Source organism: Pyrgilauda ruficollis, unplaced genomic scaffold, assembly GCF_017590135.1.
Source record: "Pyrgilauda ruficollis isolate IOZ18807 unplaced genomic scaffold, ASM1759013v1 scaffold169, whole genome shotgun sequence".
In the NCBI taxonomy this organism is placed as follows: domain Eukaryota; kingdom Metazoa; phylum Chordata; class Aves; order Passeriformes; family Passeridae; genus Pyrgilauda; species Pyrgilauda ruficollis.
In genome coordinates, this window is record NW_024515764.1 from 244,966 (window position 1) to 267,336 (window position 22,371).

The following is a 22,371-nucleotide window of genomic DNA, read 5'->3' on the forward strand; positions in this document are numbered from 1 at the left end:
ATTTAATTTAGAAAAATTATTTTAAAATATTATTTAATATTTGGAAAAATTTGTTTCTTTCTAGAAATCCTATTTTTTTCAGTAGTCTGCAAGTTAAATGAGAAGTGTCATGTCAAGATTGCTAATTAATCCACAGAAAGGACTCTGCTGTAAATCCCCAGGTGCACAAACCACAGGTTAAAACATTTTTTGTGGGGTTTTTCTGCCTTTCTATGAAAAAAACAACCAATAAATCTGAGTAGGATGAATTAAAATGAAAGCAGAAAAGATTTCCAAACAATTACCTCAAAAAGAACAGCCACAATTCTTCAGCTTCTGTTTCAAAACCAGACAAACTTAAAGGTTTTTTTTTCATTTTTATTGGATGCTTCCAAGTTTATAGCTAATAATATACAGATACTCAGTTTTTTCATTGTTCCATTCACATCCTCACAGAGTTCAGCCATTCTGTCACATTGAAATAAAATAATAATTAAAAAAAAAAAAAGCACAACTGAAATAAAATAAATCCATAAGCTGGAAAAATACATTATAAACTTATATTCAAGAAACATTCTCTTTATAATTAAAAACCTACTTGTAATAATTAAAGTAGGATTTAAAGAAAAAAAAAAACTTGATTTGAATTTTTAAATAGGTGGCCTTTGTGTAATACTTTTAAATCATTTCATATGTACAAGCCCAACCAGTATCTCTGCCTACCTGTGACAGAATACCTGAAAAAAAAAATAAAAATAAAGACACTGAAAAGGAGTTTTCGAACAAACAAACGAACAAAAAAAGATCAATATTCATTTTCCAGGAAAATACAGTATAATCAGAACTTGAAACATGCTTCCCTCATCTGGATTAAGGCCTAGGAGACAGAGGTGCTTTAATAAAAGCAGACAGTATGAAGAAAAGTCCTTCCACTTTTCTCTTCAAATTCCTGTAACAGCTCATCTATTTCATTTTCCATGTCTTCTGTGTGCTGTATCTGGAAGAGAAAAAAGTCTCAGCAACTGAACTCCAAGGATTTGATGGTTAGAAAACTCTAATAATCCCATTTTTGGGGTTTACAGGAAATCTAAGTGGGCAGGCTGCAGCCAACAGGGCTTCACTGCACTTTGCTGAGATTCCAGCATTGCCAAAGATATTCTGATTTTATTGATCATCCCCAAAGGCACAGATATTCTGATTTTATTGGGATTCCCAAAGGCACAGATATTCTGATTTTATTGGGATTCCCAAATGCACAGATATTCTGATTTTATTGGGATTCCCAAATGCACAGATATTCTGATTTTATTGGGATTCCCAAATGCACAGATATTCTGATTTTATTGGGATTCCCAAATGCACAGATATTCTGATTTTATTGGGATTCCCAAATGCACAGATATTCTGATTTTATTGGGATTCCCAAATGCACAGATATTCTGATTTTACTGGGATTCCCAAAGGCACAGATATTCTGATTTTATTTGGATTCCCAAAGGCACAGATATTCTGATTTTATTGGGATTCCCAAATGCACAGATATTCTGATTTTATTGGGATTCCCAAATGCACAGATATTCTGATTTTACTGGGATTCCCAAAGGCACAGATATTCTGATTTTATTTGGATTCCCAAAGGCACAGATATTCTGATTTTATTGGGATTCCCAAATGCACAGATATTCTGATTTTATTGGGATTCCCAAATGCACAGATATTCTGATTTTATTGGGATTCCCAAATGCACAGATATTCTGATTTTACTGGGATTCCCAAAGGCACAGATATTCTGATTTTATTGGGATTCCCAAATGCACAGATATTCTGATTTTAAGAACAGATTCTGTTTTTATAGAACAGATATTCTGATTTTACTGACATCCCCAAAGGCACAGATATTCTGATTTTATTGGGATTCCCAAATGCACAGATATTCTGATTTATAGAACAGATTCTGTTTTTATAGAACAGATATTCTGATTTTACTGACATCCCCAAAGGCACAGATATTCTGATTTTATTGGGATTCCCAAATGCACAGATATTCTGATTTATAGAACAGATTCTGTTTTTATAGAACAGATATTCTGATTTTACTGACATCCCCAAAGGCACAGATATTCTGATTTTATTGGGATTCCCAAATGCACAGATATTCTGATTTATAGAACAGATTCTGTTTTTATAGAACAGATATTCTGATTTTACTGACATCCCCAAAGGCACAGATATTCTGATTTTATTGGGATTCCCAAATGCACAGATATTCTGATTTATAGAACAGATTCTGTTTTTATAGAACAGATATTCTGATTTTACTGACATCCCCAAAGGCACAGATATTCTGATTTTATTGGGATTCCCAAATGCACAGATATTCTGATTTATAGAACAGATTCTGTTTTTATAGAACAGATATTCTGATTTTACTGACATCCCCAAAGGCACAGATATTCTGATTTTATTGGGATTCCCAAATGCACAGATATTCTGATTTATAGAACAGATTCTGTTTTTATAGAACAGATATTCTGATTTTATTGATCATCCCCAAAGGCACAGATATTCTGATTTTATTGATCATCCCCAAAGGCACAGATATCCTGTCTAATTTATTTTTCTGTTTTATTTATTTATTTTTATTCTGATTCTGCAGGTCCCAGCCCACCCTGGTGGCATTTCAGGAGGACTTTGCTGAGTAGGCACCATCCCAGATGGTGCAAAAAATCCCAAGATTTTCCTCCTGGGAAGCTGAGAAAAATGAAAACAATAATTATTGATTTGCTTCTCCTGTGTTTTGCTGCTTTGGGATGTGTTTGGAGGTTGTTTACCAACGGGTGATTGATTGTTTGATTGGTTTCATGTGAATTGTTTTTGACTTAATCATGGTCCAGCTGTGTGGAGGCTCTGAGCAGTCATGTTTTTATTTTTCATTCTTTTCTAGCCTTCTGATGTATCATTTCTCTATAGTTTTAGTATAGCATGTAATTATAACATAACATAATTAATATAATATAACATAATTAATATAATATAATACATCAGCCTTCTAAGAACATGAAATCAGATTCATCTCTTCCCTCATCCTGGGACCCTCACAAACACCACAGTGGTAAAAAAAAATAAAATAAAGGGAATTTTGAAGGATATTTGGATTCACAAGGCAAGCCTCACATTTAAATCCCACCTAAGCACAGCTGGTTTGGAGGGAGTTCACTCTGCAAATTTAGCTCAGCTAAATTCACCCATTTGCCCAAATTTGTCCAAAAATCAGGAGCAGGAGTGTCACTGTCACATTTCCTGAAAAATCTCTTTGCCCAGGATTTTCCTCCTGGGAAGCTGAGAAAAATGAAAACAATAATTATTGATTTGCTTCTCCTGTGTTTTGGTGCTTTGGGATGTGTTTGGAGGTTGTTTACCAACGGGTGATCGATTGTTTGATTGGTTTCATGTGAATTGTTTTTGATTTAATGACCAAGCACAGTCAGGATTCTGGAAGGAGACAGGAGTTTTCATTATTATCTTTTACCCTTCTGTCTGTATCCTTTAGAATAGTTAGTATAGTATTCTTTAATACAATATAGATCATAAAATAATTAGATTTCTAATGGAGTCAGATTCACCATTCCTCCCTTCATCTCTGACCCCACAAACACAAGAGAGGAGAATGTGAAAATTTACATTTTGCCACGGATTTTAGAGGAACAACTTCACAGTGCAGGAGTTTTTTGGAGCAGCTTCAAAGCCAATTAGTGGCACCAATTAATGGCACTGATGAAGGGCAGGGACTGGTGGCTGTGGGGGTACTCACACACTGGCAGAGCTCACAGATGAGGAAAGCCCCCAGCGTGGCCTCCTCGTGGTTGTCCTGGATGTCCACGTTGATCACGTGCACGGGCTGGCACGTCTCCTGCTCCCTGGAGTTCAAATCTGGTTAAAACAAAGCACAGCAGCAACATTTGGGGTGGAATGGGGACATTTTACACAAAAAAGTACTAAGGAAAGAAGTAATTAGTAATAAGGTTTTTAAAAATACACAGGTGTTGTCACATTTAAATTTTCCAAAGTATTTTTTAGAATTTATTTCATATTTTCTTAATAATAATTTCTATACATTTTATATTATTTTTATATTATATTTTATATTATACATTACATATTCCATAAATATAAAGATATTGTATAATTTTTATTAAAATATTTTATTGTATGTTATTATTTCTTTTATATTACTTTATAAAAATAAAAATACTTTGAATACATAAATATATAACACCTATTTGATATCTATTTTAGCATATATTTTTATTATATTTTATATATGATATTTTATTCTATATTTTATATTATAGTCTCTATTATATTTAATATTATATTTAATAGTATATTTTATATCTTATATTCTATATTATAATTTTATATATTATATTTTATATTATATATATTATATAAAATATATTTTATATATTATTGTCTTAATAATCCCCTTTATTTCAAAAAACAAGAGGTGGATTTTGAAAACATATGAACTCAGATTTGTGAAAGGGTCATGGCAGTTTATTTTCCCTGCTCAAAAGAAGTTATTGCTCCCCTTACTCTGCCAATCTTTAAAGATCAAGACTCAAAAGTGAAGAAGAACTTTGGGCTTCCTCACCTGGAGTGTGTTAACTGCTCAGTTTTAGAAAAAAGCACCAGAACATGGATTTTACAGTACATGAAATATTGTAAAAGAGCAGGAACATGGATTTTACAGCACATGGAGTGTTATAAAAGAGCAGGAACATGGATTTTACAATATATGAAGTGCTGTAAAAGAGCAGGACCATGGAATTTTACAGTACAGGAAATACTGTAAAAGAGCAGGACCATGGATTTTACAGTACATGGAGTGCTGTAAAAGAGCAGGACCATGGATTTTAGAACACATGAAATACTCTAGAAGAGCAGGATCCATAAATACAATTTATGGCTTCTAAGAGTAATGGAACCACGAGGGGAGGTCTGGACTGGGACTCAGGAAGCTCTGCCAACTTGCTGAAGAGTTCACCATGAGGAAGACTTCTTACTTCCTCTTCAGAGAACCCCCTGACCCACCTCAGAGCCCACCAACCCAATTAAGAGGACAATTGGGCAGCCATAATTCAGCTAATTATAATACAAGTGGGGCCAGGTAATAATGATGCATTAGGTGTCCTGGAAACCATCTGAATATGTAAAATCTTTTTGGATAAACAGAGAGCAGGACCTTTTTACACATCTTTGGGAGGTTACTCCCCATGTGTCCAGTGCTGTAATAATTAAAGCCTCTTGTCAACTTTAATTATTTGCTGTCTGTGTTTCACTCCAGCTGCCCAGGAGGTGTTTAATGGGGATAAACTGCTTGGGAGCTCCCAGGGAGCCTGCAGGGAAGGCAGCTCAGACTTGTTTTTCCATCAGCTCATCCCCAGTTTGTTCAGTTTCTGAGATCCATGAGCATTTCCAAACCAAACATGGAGTTTCTATAAATTTCACACGCTCTGAGCAGCTGCCAGCACCTTTTGGGGACAAAAGCTCAGCCATCACTTCTGTGGTGCATAAATCTCCATCAATAACTGCAGCTCTTGTCCTCACTGGTGTTCCACTGGTCTGGAGGTTTCCAGATTTGTGGAGGACTTCAAGAAGGAAGAGAAAAAAACCCCAAAATTAACTTGATTTATCAGTTCAAGCTCCTTACCTTCTACTACTTGATCATAGACTCTTTCTTCACACGTTAGGATCAAATCAAAAACGTCTTTGCAGTTCTGGAATCTTTCTGGTCGTGGCTTGATTCTCTTATTTCTGTCCAACATGTGTAAAATTCCATTCTGTGTGTATCTGAAGTTGCTTGAGTTAAGTATCTTTACTTGAAGGAAAGTCATGGTTTTGAGCAAATGAGCAGCACAAGGTAAATTATTGACATTATCTTTAAAAGAAAATATTCTGTTTGCAAATCTACAAATCAGTGAGCACTAAAGAGATTCCTAAAAGTGTGCCCCCCCCCTTGCAGCTGCTTTTCACACACCTGCCACTGGCACCACAGCTTTAAAAAGCTCTCAAAGAAGAATTTTTTTCTTGAGCAACTATTTTTATATCCCTAAATCCTCCGACCCCCCAGCCTGTGCTGTTCTGTGAGCAGGATGTCCTACATTCCTGCCAGCCACTGCTCCTCACTCTTCAAAGGCCACCCCGAGGTGTTTCAGGTGCCACCTGCACAAAGCCCTGCCTGCAAATGTGGATTTATGCAACTGAAACTCCAAAGGAAGCCAAAGAAACCACAGAAGCACATCCCATAAAAATATCCTGAGATGCATAAATGGGGAGGAATGAAGAAAAACACTGACTTTGTGCCTGTCAGAGCTTCATCACTGTGTGAAAGGAATCTGTGATGCTGCTTGGGAGCTATATTTATGCTGCTGCTGTAACCTTGAGGCTCTGATTTTCTATCCTGGAGCCCCTTTCCAGGCAGGATTTTCTATTTCCCCCACTGTTTTCCACCCTTCTGGGATGTGCACTTCCATTGGGAGCACTCCAGGCTTGACTGTCACATAAATCTGCTGGCTGGAGTAAAACCAAACACCCTCTGAAGGGGAAGTTTCAGGGGTAAATTTGGAATACCAGGAAAGGTTTGGATTGAGAAAGCCTGGAAGGGGATGCATCTCTGCCTGACTTTAGCACAGCTGTATTTTTAGCCCTCTGAGTAGATATTTTTACAATGTAACAGCAAGGGTAACAGCCTGTAATTTCTTGAGATAACAATCCTGAGAATAAAACAATTTCCAGCGTTTGTAGCAATATGCAGGAGGTCATCTGGGCTTATTTCCTTGCTGAAAAGGTGACAGACAGGTATTTCTTTTCAGAAAACACTCCTGCTATTTTCGTAACAAAGGACAAACAATTTCCTGCCTACCTTTTAGCAGGAGCTCCAGTTCTACTGCCCAGATGTTCACCTGTGTGCTCACAGAGCTCCTGTTCAAGGAAACAGCCTCCAGAGCTCTTAAATCCTTCAAGTGTTTAACTTATATTAAAAATTAAACCCAGCTTTCTACCCACAAGAGTCTACTTCATGTTGGAAATAGATTGAGCTCCTCTGTGTGTCTGCATCACTGCACTTCAGCTACTTGTAATTTGAATTTTGCACCACAAACTGAGTGCTGGGATGTTTATCACAATTAAATCTTGTCAATTAGCCTGACTTCTGCTGCATTTCTTTTCTCCACGTCACTCCCAAGCCTTTTTTACTCTTCTTTCCCAAAAGGTTTCTCCTCATGTTCTTAAGGAATTGTGTTTTACAGCCCAAAGCTCTCACCAGCAGCTCTTGCACACCAGCACCCCTGTGAATTCTCCTGGGGTTTGTCATGTTTGGGAAAAAAAAACCAACAAAACCCACTTGGATGGAGCCATCTCAGACCTCTGGTTATTTGCAGAGCAGGAAAATTACTGCATTTTCAAAATACCACCTCCAAAATATCTGCCATTTCCAAAATATGCCAACATCTGCCTGCTCAGTTGGAAGGGGAGCCCTCCCCGGGCTCTGCACTCCTCATTTCTACATCATGCAGTTCAAGAGGGGGGAAAAAAAAAAAACACAACATCCCACACGCTTTTTTGGGTTCTCTTTTTTCCCTTTCTAGGATAAAATGTTGCTGGCATCTGTCCCCTCGCTTTCCTGAGTGAGCCTGGAGACAGAATTACGCAGATTCCCAAACCCACACAAGATTTCTGTTCACAGCCCAGCTCTCTGCTGCCAACTTACAGCTATTTTATTTTTTTTTTTTAATTTTTTTTTCCAAGGGTCCATCTGCCTATAAAAGGAGACTGAGAGGAGCAGGGAAGATTTATGGTGTTTTTCTGTTTGGTTGCCTGAAATCTTTTTTACCTGGAAAAAGCCATGAAGGGGGTGTGCACATTATTAATGTGCAGGAAGGCTCTGCATATTATTATTCCAAAATATAATAAATAACTCATTTTCATTCTCTTTGGGAACTCAGGTGAATGCAGATACAACAACTTAGGAATGGTTTTCACCACACTGGCAGGTGTTGGGTCATTTAAGTCAGGTTCTGCTTTACTCCCAACAAATTTTAACTCCACTCTCCTTGTCCTGTGCATCCCTGCTCTCTTTTCAGGACAGAATTTCCCCTGGTTTTCTTTCAGAATTCTTTCAGAATTCCCCCTGGTCACATTTTGTAGCCCTACCATGCTGAGGAGGACACCAGAACTTGCCTACATTTCCCTTCACCTACTGCAAACTCTTGGCAGAGTAAATCCACCACATTTCTACAGAGCCCAGTTCAGATTTCACCTTTAGTAGAATAACTGTGCTGAACAGGTCCACATTGTGGTGGAATTTAGGCAGGAAGACTCAGCAGTGGAAAGGCTTGATATAAAAAGGAGATGTTGCAGCACAAAATTGGGTTTTTCCAACAGGCACAGCACTGTTGCTCATTCTCATGGAGAATTTCCATTACTGACTGTGCATTCTCTCCTTTGAGCTAAGGTTATCCCATACTAGTGATGATTTATTTAAAAAATATAAAAATGTGTTTAGCTAAACCCCTAAAGCTTTCACTGCTTTTGCTACCCAAATTTAAAATTCCTGTCATGGACACCAGAAATGCCTTTTACCACCCAATGGATGGGTCCCTGCTCCAGACATCTGAGTAACCATCCCTTACCCTCCAAACATCCCTCACCCCTCCAAATTTTATCATTATTTGTCACTGACAGGACCCAAAAAAATACTTTTAGCCACAAGCACCAACATAGAGATAGCAAAGAGATTCAAATCTCTATTCTATACGATTAAAGAAAAATTATCTTACTGATCCAAGTATTCAGCAAGTTTCCTTTTAATTCCCACTTGAAGCTGAAGCTCACAAGTGATTTGTGTTGGGGTATAGAAATGAATTGTAAAGATCTAAAATTGCCATCCCTTGAAGTGTCCAAGGGCAGGCTGGTGAAGCTCTGAGCACGCTGGGCTATGCCAGCTGCTCCTGCCATGGACAGAGGTGGAATGAGATGATATTTAAGGTCCTTTCCAACCCAGACCATTCCTGAAATTATAAAAGCCAATTTATTAAACCTAAGTGGGCATATGATACTTGCTAAAATGTACACACCCATTTTAGGGGAAAAAAAACCAAACTTTAAAGTAATGGCTGGCACCCAAAACTTCTACATCTTCAAATAAATCTGCTGATTATTTCCTCAAACACTGCATTTCTTCTTTGGGAAAAGCAGGAGCAGAGCAGAGTGCTTCTCACCAGAGCATGAGTGGCATTTGCAGGTCTCTTTTCCATATCATCCTTATTTATTTTTTAGTATCTGCATTATAAATAGAACGCCTTGTGTTAAAAGTTTGTCTAGGAACTGGACATTTCCTTAAATGAAAGGTGTGAGGGGGGTGAGGCTGCCCAAGATCTTCCACCTTCAGAATCAGCTCCTTTCAGAGGGAATGACAGCCTGGGAATGGGCACAGGCACCACAAACTCCACTGGCCAAGCACAGTGGTTATGGCTGCAGGAGCTGCTTCACTCCACAGCCAGAGTGCCTGTCCTCTGGAATGGAAACTGGGCAGGCTGGAACCAGCCAGAGACTGGGCACAATCAGTGCTGAACCATTCTATTGGATTCAAATGGAAACACAGCAGAAATCAGAAAAAAAAATTCCTAATAAAATGCCTGTCCTTTGGAAAGGAAAGTGGGCAGTTGAAAAAAAACCAAAAAACTAGAGATTGTGCACAAATCTTCTGCTGTTCTTTAACTTGATGAAGTCTTAAGCTGAACCATTCTACTGGATTCAAGTGGAAACAGAGCAGGGTAAGGTGGAATACTAGGAAAAAAAAATCCTACTACAATGCCTGTCCTTTGGAATGGAAACTGCAGTTTAGAACCAACCAGAGATTGTGCACAAGTCTTTTGTTGGTCCTTAAATTAATAAAGTCTTAATGCTAAAACATTCTATTGGATTCAAGTGGAAACAGAGCAAGGTGAGATGGGATATTAGGAAAGAATTCCTAATAAAATGCCTGTCCTTTGGAATTGAAACTGCAGTTTAGAACAAACCAGAGATTGTGCACAAGTCTTCTGTTGGTCCCTAACTTGATAAAGTCTTAATGTTGAATCATTCTATTGGATTCAAATGGAAAGAGAGCAGACTAAGGTGGGATATTAGGGAAAAATTCCTCCCTGTGAGGGTGGGGAGGCCCTGCAGAGGTTGCCCAGAGAAGCTGTGGCTGCCCTGGAGGTGTTCCAGGCCAGGCTGGATGGGGCTTGGAGCAACCTGGGACAGAGGAAGATGTCCCTGCCCATGGCACAAGATGAGCTTTAAAGTCCCTCCCAACCCAAACCAGTCTGGAATTCTACAATATGCCATCCCAAATGATCAGGAAGATGCTAAGCTGGGCTCCATGACATTTCTGCAACATTTGCATGAATGACCTGCAAAAAACCTGCCCTTGTTTTTGCTAGTGATCATGACATTTCTGCAACATTTGTGCCTGCATGAATGACCTGCAAAAAACCTGCCCTTGTTTTTGCTAGTGAAGGAAAAGCACCCAGCATCTGTAAGCCTTGAGCTGCAAGGATAAATCCAACTGCTCCTAGGAGCTGGTCCAAATATAAATGAGCCCTGCTCACTTCCAGAAGCCTGGCTGAGCCCAAAGCTGAGGGTGAAGTTCCTTCACATTAGTGAAGGCAGTGAACACCTTGAGTTTAGCCCTGAGCTCAAGTGCCAGACAAGAATTTATCAGTGCTGAGCAGCCCAAGCTGTATTTGGGGTGAGAACTGACAGATCCAGCTGCCAGAGGGGAAAGAGAGGGAGAAATGGCCAAGGCCAGTGGCAAAGAGGTGGAGAAGGGATGTCCCAGATGCACTGCAGGGACGGACAGAATGACAAGGGTGACAAGGTGACTCGAGATGTGGCACTGTGTCTGACTGTGCCATCAAACAGCTGAGCCTGCACTTCATCCAAGTGGGAACTTCAAGAGGAGTTTGGTTTTGATTGCTGGAATGCAGTGTTTGATCACCTGGCAGTGAGTGACACGGAGCTGTCACTTCTGCAGGCACTCTAGGGAGCAGCAGGTGAGCCAGAGGGCTGGATAAAGCTCTGAGCAACCTGGTCTGTGCCAGCTGCTCCTGCCATGGCCAGGGGTGGAATGAGATGATAAAATGTAAGGTCCCTTCCAACAGGACTTGGGGCTGCTCCCCTCAGCTTTGGGAAGCAGTGCCAGGTTCCAGAGAGGAGCAGCAAATGCAGGACTGGGAGGGGGGAACTGCTTTGAGGAGAGATCTGCAGGAAAGGATGAATCCTCCCCTTGCCCAGGGCTGCACCAACCATTTCCAACTGGCTTTGGTGCTGTGAAGCTCAGAATTTGCAGCTACAGCTGAAGGGACCTCAGACAGAGCAAAGCACAAGCACTGCAAACCCTAAATCGATTAAAGCATTTCGTTGAGCACATTTGGGAAACCTGAGAATACAATCAAGAGACAGCAGGGCCACTTGGCACCAGGAGCCTGTAGAGAAAGCAGCACGCTGGATGAGGTGTGCAGGAAACATTCCTGGCCTGCAATCAATGCCAGTTTAAAGAATTACAGTTGAAATTAAAATGGGAATTGGTTTGGAATAAAGAAAAAAAGAAGCATAAGCATCTCTAACGTTGGCACAGAAGTTTTGTGTTCATGGGAGGGAACTTCAAAGTAAGAAGGATCAACTGTCACTTCACTTCCCTCCCTCCAGCTGGGATGAAAGTGCCAAAGAATGAAACCACTGCAGCTCTAAATGGATTTTACAAGAGTCCTCAGCCTCACACTGGATCCTTCAGTCAGAATTCCTCAGAGCACGTCTGGGACTCACCTTGGACAAGGAAATAAACATTTCAGAGCACCCAGAAGAGACAGGATGGCAGAGGGTGCTTTATGCTGCTGAAAAGCAATTTGCTATTAGATTGGAGTCTGTAGCTTCTGCCATGTCCCACAGCTCAAACACAGGGGAAACAATATTTAAATAATATACATCCAGCTCATATCTCTTTAATAATTTGATGTATTTCCTTTTTAATGTGAATGAAACAAAGATTAAAGGCAGTGTGATCAGAAGGCAGACAAAGAAGCACTACAAATTTGCTGCCTTTGAAAGGCCCAAGATTCTGTGAAGCATTTTACAATCCTTCATGGAGAAAAAGGGATTGGAATGCAGCCTGTGGCTGGAATTTTGTTGATTTGCAGAAATGTGCCTCTCAGAAGCCTGTTTAAATCCAGCTTAAACACTTCTTTCCATTCTCATCCCTTCTCTCTATTTCTAGGAGCACTAAAGTGCTTTGTAAGACATGGTGAGAAAGAAAATGAGACTTGTACTGCTCTGCTTCTGGAAGAAGTTTTGCCACTGACACACAGGCCATGATTTCAACTATTTTTAGCTTTTGTAAGGTTAGGCTTAAAAAAAAATAGAAAAAAAGAAGAAAATACACAAACTCCAACAAAAAAAAGAAAAAAAATCCCTGAGCAGAAAAAAAGTCCCTGAGCAGATGTAAATGAAACATTCCAAAGTGCTTCCAGAGACTCAGCTCTCGTGCTGAACACTGGAATGACAGCTCAGGAGAGAAGCTGACACGTGCTGAGCAGTTCAAAATCCATGAAGAAAAACCAGATGAAAATGTAAGATAAATAGATGCATGAAGAGCTTACCTGAAGTAGAATTTAGGTCAGTTACTCCTCAAGACTGAGCTACATATAAAATATCACATGGGCATCCAACTTCAACATGGAGCTCACAGAGTTAAAGCTAGATCCCATCACCAAGATTAGCACTATTTTTGGGGTTTTTTGACAGAAAAGAATCTTCAAGGGAGATGCACAGAGTTCCTCTTCATTTCTGGAATTTTCCTCCTAACTGAAGCAGCTTTAGGAACTTCTTCAGGACACGTTTTCCACCCTCCCCTCAATTTTATAACCTCATGGAGCTAAGGAGCTAAAACTGGAATCCTGCCTGAAGTTAGGGAGGTCAAATTAAAAGAGGAGGTAAAAAATGTCAGGAGCAGAGTAGGAGGCCAAGCTTGCAGGGTAGGTGCAGGCTGCCTAGAAATCCTAATTAAAAATAACCCCCCATCTGTGAAAATCATCTTTAATGTGAGGGTCACAGACACATCAGCGTTCAGGAAAGGAAAGGAATCAGCCATGGAGTTACTCACATTGATAAAGAGCCCAGGAGCAGTTCCTGCAAAATTTTGGCCAAATTTCCACTTGAACAGCTCCTATCCCTGGGCACAACATCAACTGCTGATGAAGATTTAAACTGAGTTTAAATTTAAACTGTTTAGCAAGTTTCACCCTTGACTAGTTTTCGCCTTCACTCGAAGGCAAAGCTCACCAGCAGTTTTGCTCTATTTTTGTTTCAGCTTTAAGGTCACCACCACAGAATTAGAATTAGGTCCTCAAACCCCTTCACAGAGTTATAAGGGGCAAAGTAATGATAAGGACAAATAATCCTGATGTTGGAGAGGTGGGTTACAGATGCAAACACAAGGTGGTGTATGAGAACCACAGACCATGGCTGTGCCCTCCTCAAATTAGGAGCAGAATTCTCTATTGTTGTCCTAGAAATAACAGAGGAATGTTTTAAAAAGCAACATTCAGAACACTGTTAAATGGTTTTGGGGCAGTCCTCAACTGGGGCTCAAGGAATTTAAATGCTACATTCTAAAAATTCAATGGGAGATGCTGATACTTATTTTAACTCTAAGTTTTAACTGCCACATCTTAAAAGGCTTTGAAGTGCTTCCATTTTAGATCTACTGTAACCACCTACTCAACTGAATCTGTATTCCTGGCTCCATTAATCCCCTATTGCTGTGCTGCTGAAATTCAACATATGCCTTCAAGGTATGAGAGCCTGTGCTCTATATTTCACTAATTAACTGCAATGAAGGTGCTTTTAATCCCTGCAGAGTGGGTTTTTCAGTTGTTCCCCCTCCTCACAAGTGAACAGTAGAGGTTCAGTGCATCTCTTCTCTCTAACACAACTTTAACCTTGCTCTGGGTGAGGTCCAGCAGCGCAGCAGCTCATTTTTGGTTGGAGGCCACTGCTTTCTGAACTGGGGGTTGTTTATTTGGGCAGAGGATGTTCCCTCACAGCCACAGAGTCACTGAGTGATGTTCCCTCACAGCCACAGAGTCACTGAGTATCTGGTGTCCACAGTGCCTGCAAGGAGAGCACTCAAACCTCAGGTGTCTCCTCACTGGGGTATGGGAGCAAGCAGGGTGTTGGCAGCAAGACTCAAAATTTCAGAGTACAGACGATGAAAGCAAGGCTGGGAAACAGAATAAGCAGCTCAATCATATGGAACCACCCCTCCTTTTGTACCCCCATCCCAACCACACTCCAAGCCCGTGAGGAGAGCAGCCCCTCCCACCCCACAGGTTAATTCCCATCCCCTCTCTGCAGTTATGCTCACCCAACAGAACTGAGAGCCCCTGGGACACAAAAAATCTATTCCACAACTCGCTGATGAGAGCAGGTCTGGCTTTGGTTAAAGCCTTTACCCTCAAAACCCACTTCTGGAAATGGAGTTGCTTTCTGTGCTGCCAGTCTTCAGTCTGAAAACCTTAAATTATCTGAGAATCAAAAAAGCAAAGTCACAGAGGCATTTGCTGTTGCCCTATTTCCTTTGCTGTGACTTTTGTTTAAACCTCTTTTATCTTGAGAAAAGGTTTAACTGTTACACTGCAAATATATTTGGGGAACACAGCAAAGCATGGAGCAGAACCACAGTGGTGACTCCAAATCATGCTGAGGGGGGAAACAGGTTGGCTTCCTGTTGTTTTTTTTTTTTTTTTCTTAAGTACTGCCATATTCAGCACAGCAGCAGTGAAGAATTCAAAAAGGAAATCTCAAGTCGTTGGTGCTTGTTAAAATTAATTCTCAGTTCAAGGAATTTTCTTTTAAGCAGTTCTTTTAATCAGGATATGGATATGGCATACCTCATTAAGATGGGTTTGTAAGATTCTCCTTTTCTCTATAGGCAGAGGGATAAAAAAAAAAAAAATCAAATAAACCAGCACATCACATGTGATATATTAAGACTATATCCTACATTCTGAACTTTTTTTAAAAAAAAGGATCCTTGTTGAAAAAACATCTAGAGTGAGTTCCCCAAGTTTTGTTTGTGGGTTTTCTTATTAAAAAAAATCAACTTTAAATACAGGTATTTTAAAATAATGCAGCTGGGACATTTTTAGTAGTGTGCCTAACCCTGATCACTTTGCTCTCCAGGATTAAATGTCACTGGGCTCTCCTCTGTCCATTCTTTAGAATCAACTACAGAGTTATTTTTTCTCGGTGCACAGAGCAAATCACATATCACAAAATCCTCAGTGAGAAGGGTGAGCTCTTTAATGAAAGGCATCCTCTCTCCCAGAGAAAGTATTCTGTAAGCCTTACCTGGCAGTTTGTCTGAGCTAAATACAACATTAAAGTCGAGGTGGTCGCTCTTCCCAAATCCACACTCAGGACAGTCTTTGCACTGAGAAGGATCCACAGTGCAGGGGAGGCAATGGACAACCTCAGGGAATTGATGTGTTCATTCAAGAGCTAAACATGGTAACACACTACAAAAGAGCATTTGGGATGTGTGCATTGGAACTGGGTAACAATTTACAAGGGAGCATTAGAGGCCCACTGTTAAAAAAAAAAAACCTCCTATAAACTTAAATCATTTAAAGTTCGCCAGCCAAGCAACTCTAGAGATTCTTAATGCCAAATAATGAATTACACCTTTCAAGGATGAACCACACTGGATTTTTTAAAGAGGCCATGCCACAGGGATACAGTTCTTTGTCTTTCCTAAGCAGATCATTGTACATCTGATCATATGTTGTTTTGAAGTCATAAACATTTGGCTTGTCCGGGGCTGGTCCTGGCAGTTTCACGTGAGTCCCCGTGCCAAAGGATCGGACGCTGAATCCTCGTTTGCTGAAAGACACAAGGGAGGGGGGAGAACACAATTAGACTTGAAAATTAAAGTATTGAAGAATATTAGAGTGAATTTTAACAACACCTCTTAAAAACACCTTTTAAAAACACCTCTTAGGCAGCAGCAGCTGAGCAACCAAACTGCCTGAAGCTCCCAACGTGTATTTTCCTTGCAGTTATAATCTAAAATCACACACCATTTCAAGGGAAGCACTTCTATTTGACAGGAATTTTCTTACAATTATGGTACAGAGCTGTTTGGAAATGTCAATTGTGCTTTCCTTTTGTGCTTTCAGACATCCTGGATTTGCAACAAACCCCTTCTGTATTCCTGACAACACAGACAAAGATGGTTTTCTCTTGATACAAGTAAGAAACTGTATTATTGATCAGTACTTAAATGTCCTGCTGAGACTGTTGGCCTAACTGCATTATTCTTCTCACTTTGTTGCCCAAAGTGTAATTTAATTAGCCCAGGACAAACATTTGTGTGCCTGCCATTGAAAACCATAAAGTGCAATTACCTTTACATAAGTGGGGCAGATGTTCTGCTGGCTGCTCTCTAAAACTCTTGGTTAAACCAGGGATTACTTCATTCCATTCTTATGAACAACTACTTGTTTAATAGTTATAATTAAAAAAAAAAAAAAAAAAAAAAAAGAGGCAGGAACCTGCTTGTCTTTAGGAGTAATGCCAAAATGTTCTTGCTGATTAACTCAGATACTCAAACCTCAGCACCTCCTTCAGTAATATTAAAAAATATGGCAATCTATGGACTAATGGGACAAAAAAGAGATTTTCTGGTGGTCTAATGGATGAAGTTACATGGTAAATTACTGTTGCTATCACCCAGAAGGCTGAAACATTTGGGTCTGTAATGACAATGTAACTAGAAACAGCAAGACCAGGATTAAATTTACTTTTTTAAGGACTCACACTTTCAGCTTGAATGATTTTAGCAGAGACTGAACGGAGAGAAAAATGTTAGAACAAAAATCAAGTGAACAGCCAGTGCCCCCAGAAACAACCCCAAATTTGCAGTGCTTTCCTCTGAGGGGACTGAGCAGAACTGGGAGCCAGGGCAAGAGCTGGCCCCAGGCTCCCTGGTCTGCACAAGGAAATTCACGAAGGAGACAAGGAAAATTGGGGAAATTCAGCAGGAGAACCAACCCAAACTGTCTGTTTGCCTTCAGAAGGTGTCCCCAAAGTGACCCCAAATGCTTCTGGGCAGAGACTGTGAGCCCTCCTGCCCCAGCCTCAAACACAGCTCTGAAACCATCAACGCTGATTTCCTTCAGCTCCTCCTACTGGAACACAGCCCCTCCTCTCACTTTTCTTGCTTCCCCACACTTCTTCCTCCAGCAACTATTTATAGGTGTCTATTTCTGTAAACAGACAAGATACATGAGGGTTTTTTGCTTCTTTCTGCAGGACTGATGACTGAGAGGGGATAAAGTGGAAAGAAGTGCAATTGTCTGTCCCTCCCAGCCCTCCATCACATGGAACTGGTGCAGTTATGAGTCACTGTTCATTTATTTTCCCTGCAATACTTGCAGATCCAAGTTTTGATTCTGCTGCTTCTACTGGATGTGAAGAGAGACATAATATGTAGAGAAGAAATTGCAGTGCTAAAAAATTCATGTTTCAATTTGATCTTTTCTTCTCTGGTTTCCTTTATTTTCTTTATTCTTTGAAACAGCTCTGCTTGGATCACACACATTAAAACCTCCACCTCCAATTGCTGTAGGTGTCCCTGAAGTTTGCATGATTTCATTTCAAATTTTACAACTTGAAATCTTTGGCTTTCAACACATCAAAAAATTGTGCCTCCAAGGCCCATGACCCATTCAAAATTATTTCCCTGAATAGCTGGAATATGAGTTCCTCACATGAAATTTCATGTTTTGTACCTTGGTGAGTGGTAGTGTCAATGTTTACACTATTTATGCCCCAGGTATAATAAAACATTCTAAAAACATTTCAACACATTTCTTGCAACAGCTGGGGCACAGGGGATGGAAAAATGCCTGCAGAGAGCCATTAGTCAGGAGCTTTTATTAAATATTATTCAGCTTTTATTAACTAGCTGGACACAGGAGCTTTTATTAAATATTGTTCAGCTTTTATTAACTAGCTGGACACATCCAGTGTAGTGAATCCTCAGGTGTCTGTGGAAATGTGGCACATTTGTAAAAATGAACAATTCCTACAAGACAATGCCTTTGGTTTTCACCTGGTAAAACTGCCCAGGAGGCAGAAAAAAATGAGCTTTGGCACAAAAGGTAAAGAGTAAGACAGACTAACAGACTATCTTCTGAAGATGTGGAGCTTCAACTTTAACAGACTAATGATGACCACATTTCAGGAAGTTGTTTTTATGACTGTTAAGCTGATGTGGATAAATTACCAATGTGTTAAGGACAGAGTGAGGCACTGCCCAGATCTCATTTCAGCACCCTGCTCACCCCTCAGCTCTTCTCAAAGGATCTCAGAGCTCAGTGGAAATAATTCTGAAATCAAAAACCAACCTGGACTGCACTGACTGGGAGCACTCAGTTCCAGGCACTGGCAGGAGAAATAATAATAATAATAATAATAATAATAATAATAAATAAGTGCAGCTTGAGACATCAACTTTGTCCACACCCTTCTTTTATTTCACTGTTATTTGGGGATATTTCTCACACATTCTTATTAAATTGCTTTTCAGTTTATTGTATCTTCCTTTCCAAAGGCTGTAGGAAATATTGCTAAATATTAAAGCAAATGCAATAAATCCTGCAGTGCCACTGCACTCAGAGTGGTGAAGGATTTCAGGGGACAAATGATTAATTTTACCACATCCCTTTCCACAAGAGATAGCAGGAAAATAACCAGCAACCCTTGTAGGTTACCTAAAAAATATCTTATGCCACCAATCAATATTAAAAAACACCCCCCAAAACAAGCCTACACTGCTGAACAGCAGGACTAAAGCACTGTTAACTCACTTTGAATACTAACAACTTGTAATCTGCATTATCACTACTAAGCTGTCAAATGAAAGTGTGCTTTAATATAAAAATGTGAAAATACCTCCTTCTTGGGGGGGTTATTAATTTAGGATTTCTTAAATCGGGCAATACAGATGTCAAAAATGCAGCTCCCTGCATTTTTGGTGCTGGCAGGAGAGAAGCTGTAACAACTCATGGAGTAACAACTGCTGCAAGCAGCACAGGTGCAACTGAAGTTCTCCTACACCTCAGTGTTGTACTACAAGTTTAAACATCAATATGAGAACTAACTTTTTGCTACAGGGGTTGCAATATTTTAATTTCCCTGCTGCCACTAATCTCTGATGTTCATACTCTTAATTTCCTAAAAGTCAGCTTTCTACAACAAGGGATGTGTGGCAGAAGTGTGTATCAGCATTTTAGAAATTTTTATTGCCAGTAAGTGACAGAGAACTTGAACTCATTAACTTCCTTCCAAAGCTATCAGGGTAGTACCAAGCACACAGAAACGTGGAAGTTGCTGCATTAAAAAAGTTTGGCTGTAAGAAATTTACCCTTCTGCTTTCCTCCTCTGAGGGAGGACCACGACCTGAGTCTGCATGCTCTATGGCAAAATATAAAATAAAACATCACCTACAGAGCGTGCTGGTTTTGGCTGGGATAGAGTTAATTTCTGTCCCAGCAGCCGTGTTGTGGGTTTGTGTTTGCAACAGAGGGATGTTTTTGTTATTGCTGTGCAGGGCTCACCCAGCAGCCAGGCCTGCTCTGCTTCTCACCTCACCCCACCCCAGCAGAGCCCGCAAAGCAAACAAAGCAGGGTGAGGAAGAGCAGAGCCAGGGCGGGGTTACACACAGCCAGCCTGGCAGCTTTTTAGCACTGCTCTTGCTGCTCCCCTTTGCTTCCCTGGCCCTCTGGTGACGCCTCTTACTCCATCAACAAACTCCACACAGCCCTTCAGCCTGACTTCTGCTGGAAAACTAGAACAAAGTGTTCAAAACTTGGTTAATTACAAAATACGCTGAATGCCGGACCCCAGAGTTCTGTTTTCCAGCAGCAAAGAGAATTTGCGTCTTTTAAAGTCTTGTCATCCACTAACAAAATACCTTAAAGTTTCGTAATTCCTCAGCTGCTTCCTCTTCTAATCATGTGTTTTTTGTAACACGCTGCCCGAGGGGGTGAGGCAGGCTGGCCTGGAGCCAACACAGACATTTTCCTCAAGTTTGCTGGCAAATGGGCTCTTGGTTCTTTACAGCAGCATCAGAAATTTATCTCTGCTTCGCCATTTATGCTGCTGTAACTACAAAAGGTGTTGATAAAAATGAAACGTTTTCTAAAGAAGGTTTTGTTACTTTTAAATTCAAATCTTAAGGGAGAACACTTTTAAAAACCACGCCTGCCACTTTTGGCAAACATCGGTCACACCGGAAGTGATTTATTTCTGCAAAAACACGGGGGAAGGAAAAGGCCAGACATCAGAAGGAAATTCAACTTTGTCCTTAACACTCAGCTTTCAAATGAAACTCAGTTCCTGCATTATTAGAGGAAAAACAATGTAATCTTTTCACGGAACTGCCACAGGTAACATCCGATGCCAAGAGTGAGCGTGAAGTGCATGAAATGCTGTCACAGTAAAATGGCTGCCAGACCAAATGCTTCTACTATTTATTCCTTTCAAAGCTTTTATTTTTATTTACATGTAGCACACGGCTTACTCACAGTTGGTTTGCTTACTATGCCATCAATGTGTATTTCTAATGTGAATGCTTCTTTGCATAACTTTAATAATAAAATAAACCCGACCATCCTTATCATGTTCCTGTAGTGAAAAGGGAAGATTTAGGGACACGATTTCAGGCAGATCAGGTCTGTCCCAAGTCTCCCATCTCACCTCTTCAGCCAAGCTGAGAGCACTGGGCGTGCTAAAGAGATTAACACTTATAATCTCAAAGACATTTAGCACTCTGAACCGAATGTTCTGGTTCTCCTGTGAGAGGAAAGGGCTCCATTTCAGGGCAGAGTGGCTCAGTCTCCACAGATTGTTGAGGGCTGGGAAGTGACCTTAAAATCCAACCCACGGGCAGGGACACCTTCCACCATCCCAGGATGCTCCAAACCCCATCCAGCCTTGCCTTGGACACTTCCAGGGATGGGACAGCCACAATCTCCCTGTGCCAGCGTCTCACCACCCTTTTTACCACACTAAAAAAAATTTCCTCCTAACATGTAGTGTAAATTTCCCCTCTTTCGCTCTGTACCCATTACGCCTTGCCCTATCACTCCAGCTCCTGACGAAGAGTCCCTGTGGGCCCCCTTCAGATGGACTCATGGAAAAAAAAAAAAAAAAAAAAAGGGGGGGGGGGGGGGGGAAAAAAAACAAGGACGCGGAGGAGGCGAGGTGAAAACGGCATAAAAAGCGGATAAAAGAGGGGTGAAAAGGGCGTACAAACAGGGCGGCAGCGAGGTGAAAAGCGGGTACAAGCGGGATGAAGGCAGGGTGAAGGCAAGGTGCTGCCCCGCACCCACGGGCCTGCCGGGCCGGGCGCGGGCCGCAAAGCACGGCCCCATCCGCGCCTCCCTGACAGCGGAGCGCCGCCGGCACGGGGGCGGTGAACCGGGCAGCGGCGTTTACCTGAGGATGTTGTGCGCCTCCATGCTGCGGTTCTGGTTGCTGGAGCACACCACGGCCACGCGGAGCGGCGCGGACGGCATGGCGGGCACGGCGCTGGGGCTGCCCGCGCCTCCCTCCCTCCCGGCCGCCGCTCCACAAAATGGCGGCGGCAGCGCGGCGGGCGGGGACGGGACGTGTCAGCAGGGCCCCGCCGCGGCCAACCGCGGCACGGCGCGGGGGAGGCGGAGCGGCCGCGGCCGCCCTGAGGGGAGTGCCCGGGAGAAAGGACCGGAGGGTGCTGGGCGAGGGAGAGTGGTGTGTGAGTCGCCGGCGAGGTGTGGGAAGCGTCGGGCGCAGCGTGGAGGTAGAGGGTTGCGCCGCCTCGCCCCGAGTTTTGGGCGATAAATAATATATAAAAAACCAATATACTTATAGATGTGATGTAGATATATAGAGGTATAGATGATTATATATTTATAAGGTGTTGGTGGTCAGAGGAGGAGAAGCTTTATGAGGAGTGTGAGGGCTTGTTCAGCCTGGAGGGGGCTGACCTCATTGCAATGTACAACTTCGTGAGGGGAAGAGGAGGGACAGGCACTGATCTCTGCGGGGTCCAATCGACAGGATCCCGGGAGCGGCTGGAGCTGTGTCAGGAGAGGTTTAGGTTGGGTTTTGGGAAAGGTTTTTCCCTCAGAGATTTCTGGGGCACAGCCCCAAGAGCTCCAGGAGGGTTTGGATACCGCTCCCGTGGATGTACAGGGTGGGATTTTGGGGTGTCTGGGCAGGGTGGGGGCTTGGACTCTGAT

At 41.4% G+C, this 22,371-nt stretch overlaps 1 protein-coding gene across 1 annotated transcript; it reads right to left on the reverse strand.

Moving 5' to 3' along the window:
* Positions 1 to 336: 336 nt before the first annotated feature.
* On the reverse strand, positions 337 to 21,745 carry SSU72 (SSU72 homolog, RNA polymerase II CTD phosphatase). The gene is made up of 5 exons (XM_041463639.1): positions 21,587 to 21,745; positions 15,820 to 15,963; positions 5,693 to 5,832; positions 3,791 to 3,909; positions 337 to 976 (listed from the first exon to the last, which is right to left on the reverse strand). Exons 1-5 carry the CDS (start codon positions 21,664 to 21,666, stop codon positions 875 to 877), a joined length of 585 nt encoding a protein of 194 aa, XP_041319573.1. The 5' UTR covers positions 21,667 to 21,745; the 3' UTR covers positions 337 to 874.
* Positions 21,746 to 22,371: the final 626 nt, after the last annotated feature.

Bases quoted from the DNA above. Each gene is read 5' to 3' on its own strand.
- SSU72 (XM_041463639.1), bottom strand. From the start codon at position 21,666: ATGCCGTCCGCGCCGCTCCGCGTGGCCGTGGTGTGCTCCAGCAACCAG. The intron at 15,964-21,586 runs GTAAACGCCGCT...TGTGTCTTTCAG, and splicing joins GAGGCGCACAACATCCTCAG to CAAACGAGGATTCAGCGTCC. The intron at 977-3,790 runs GTGAGTACCCCC...TTTCTCTTCCAG, and splicing joins TCTGTGAGCTCTGCCAGTGT to ATACAGCACACAGAAGACAT.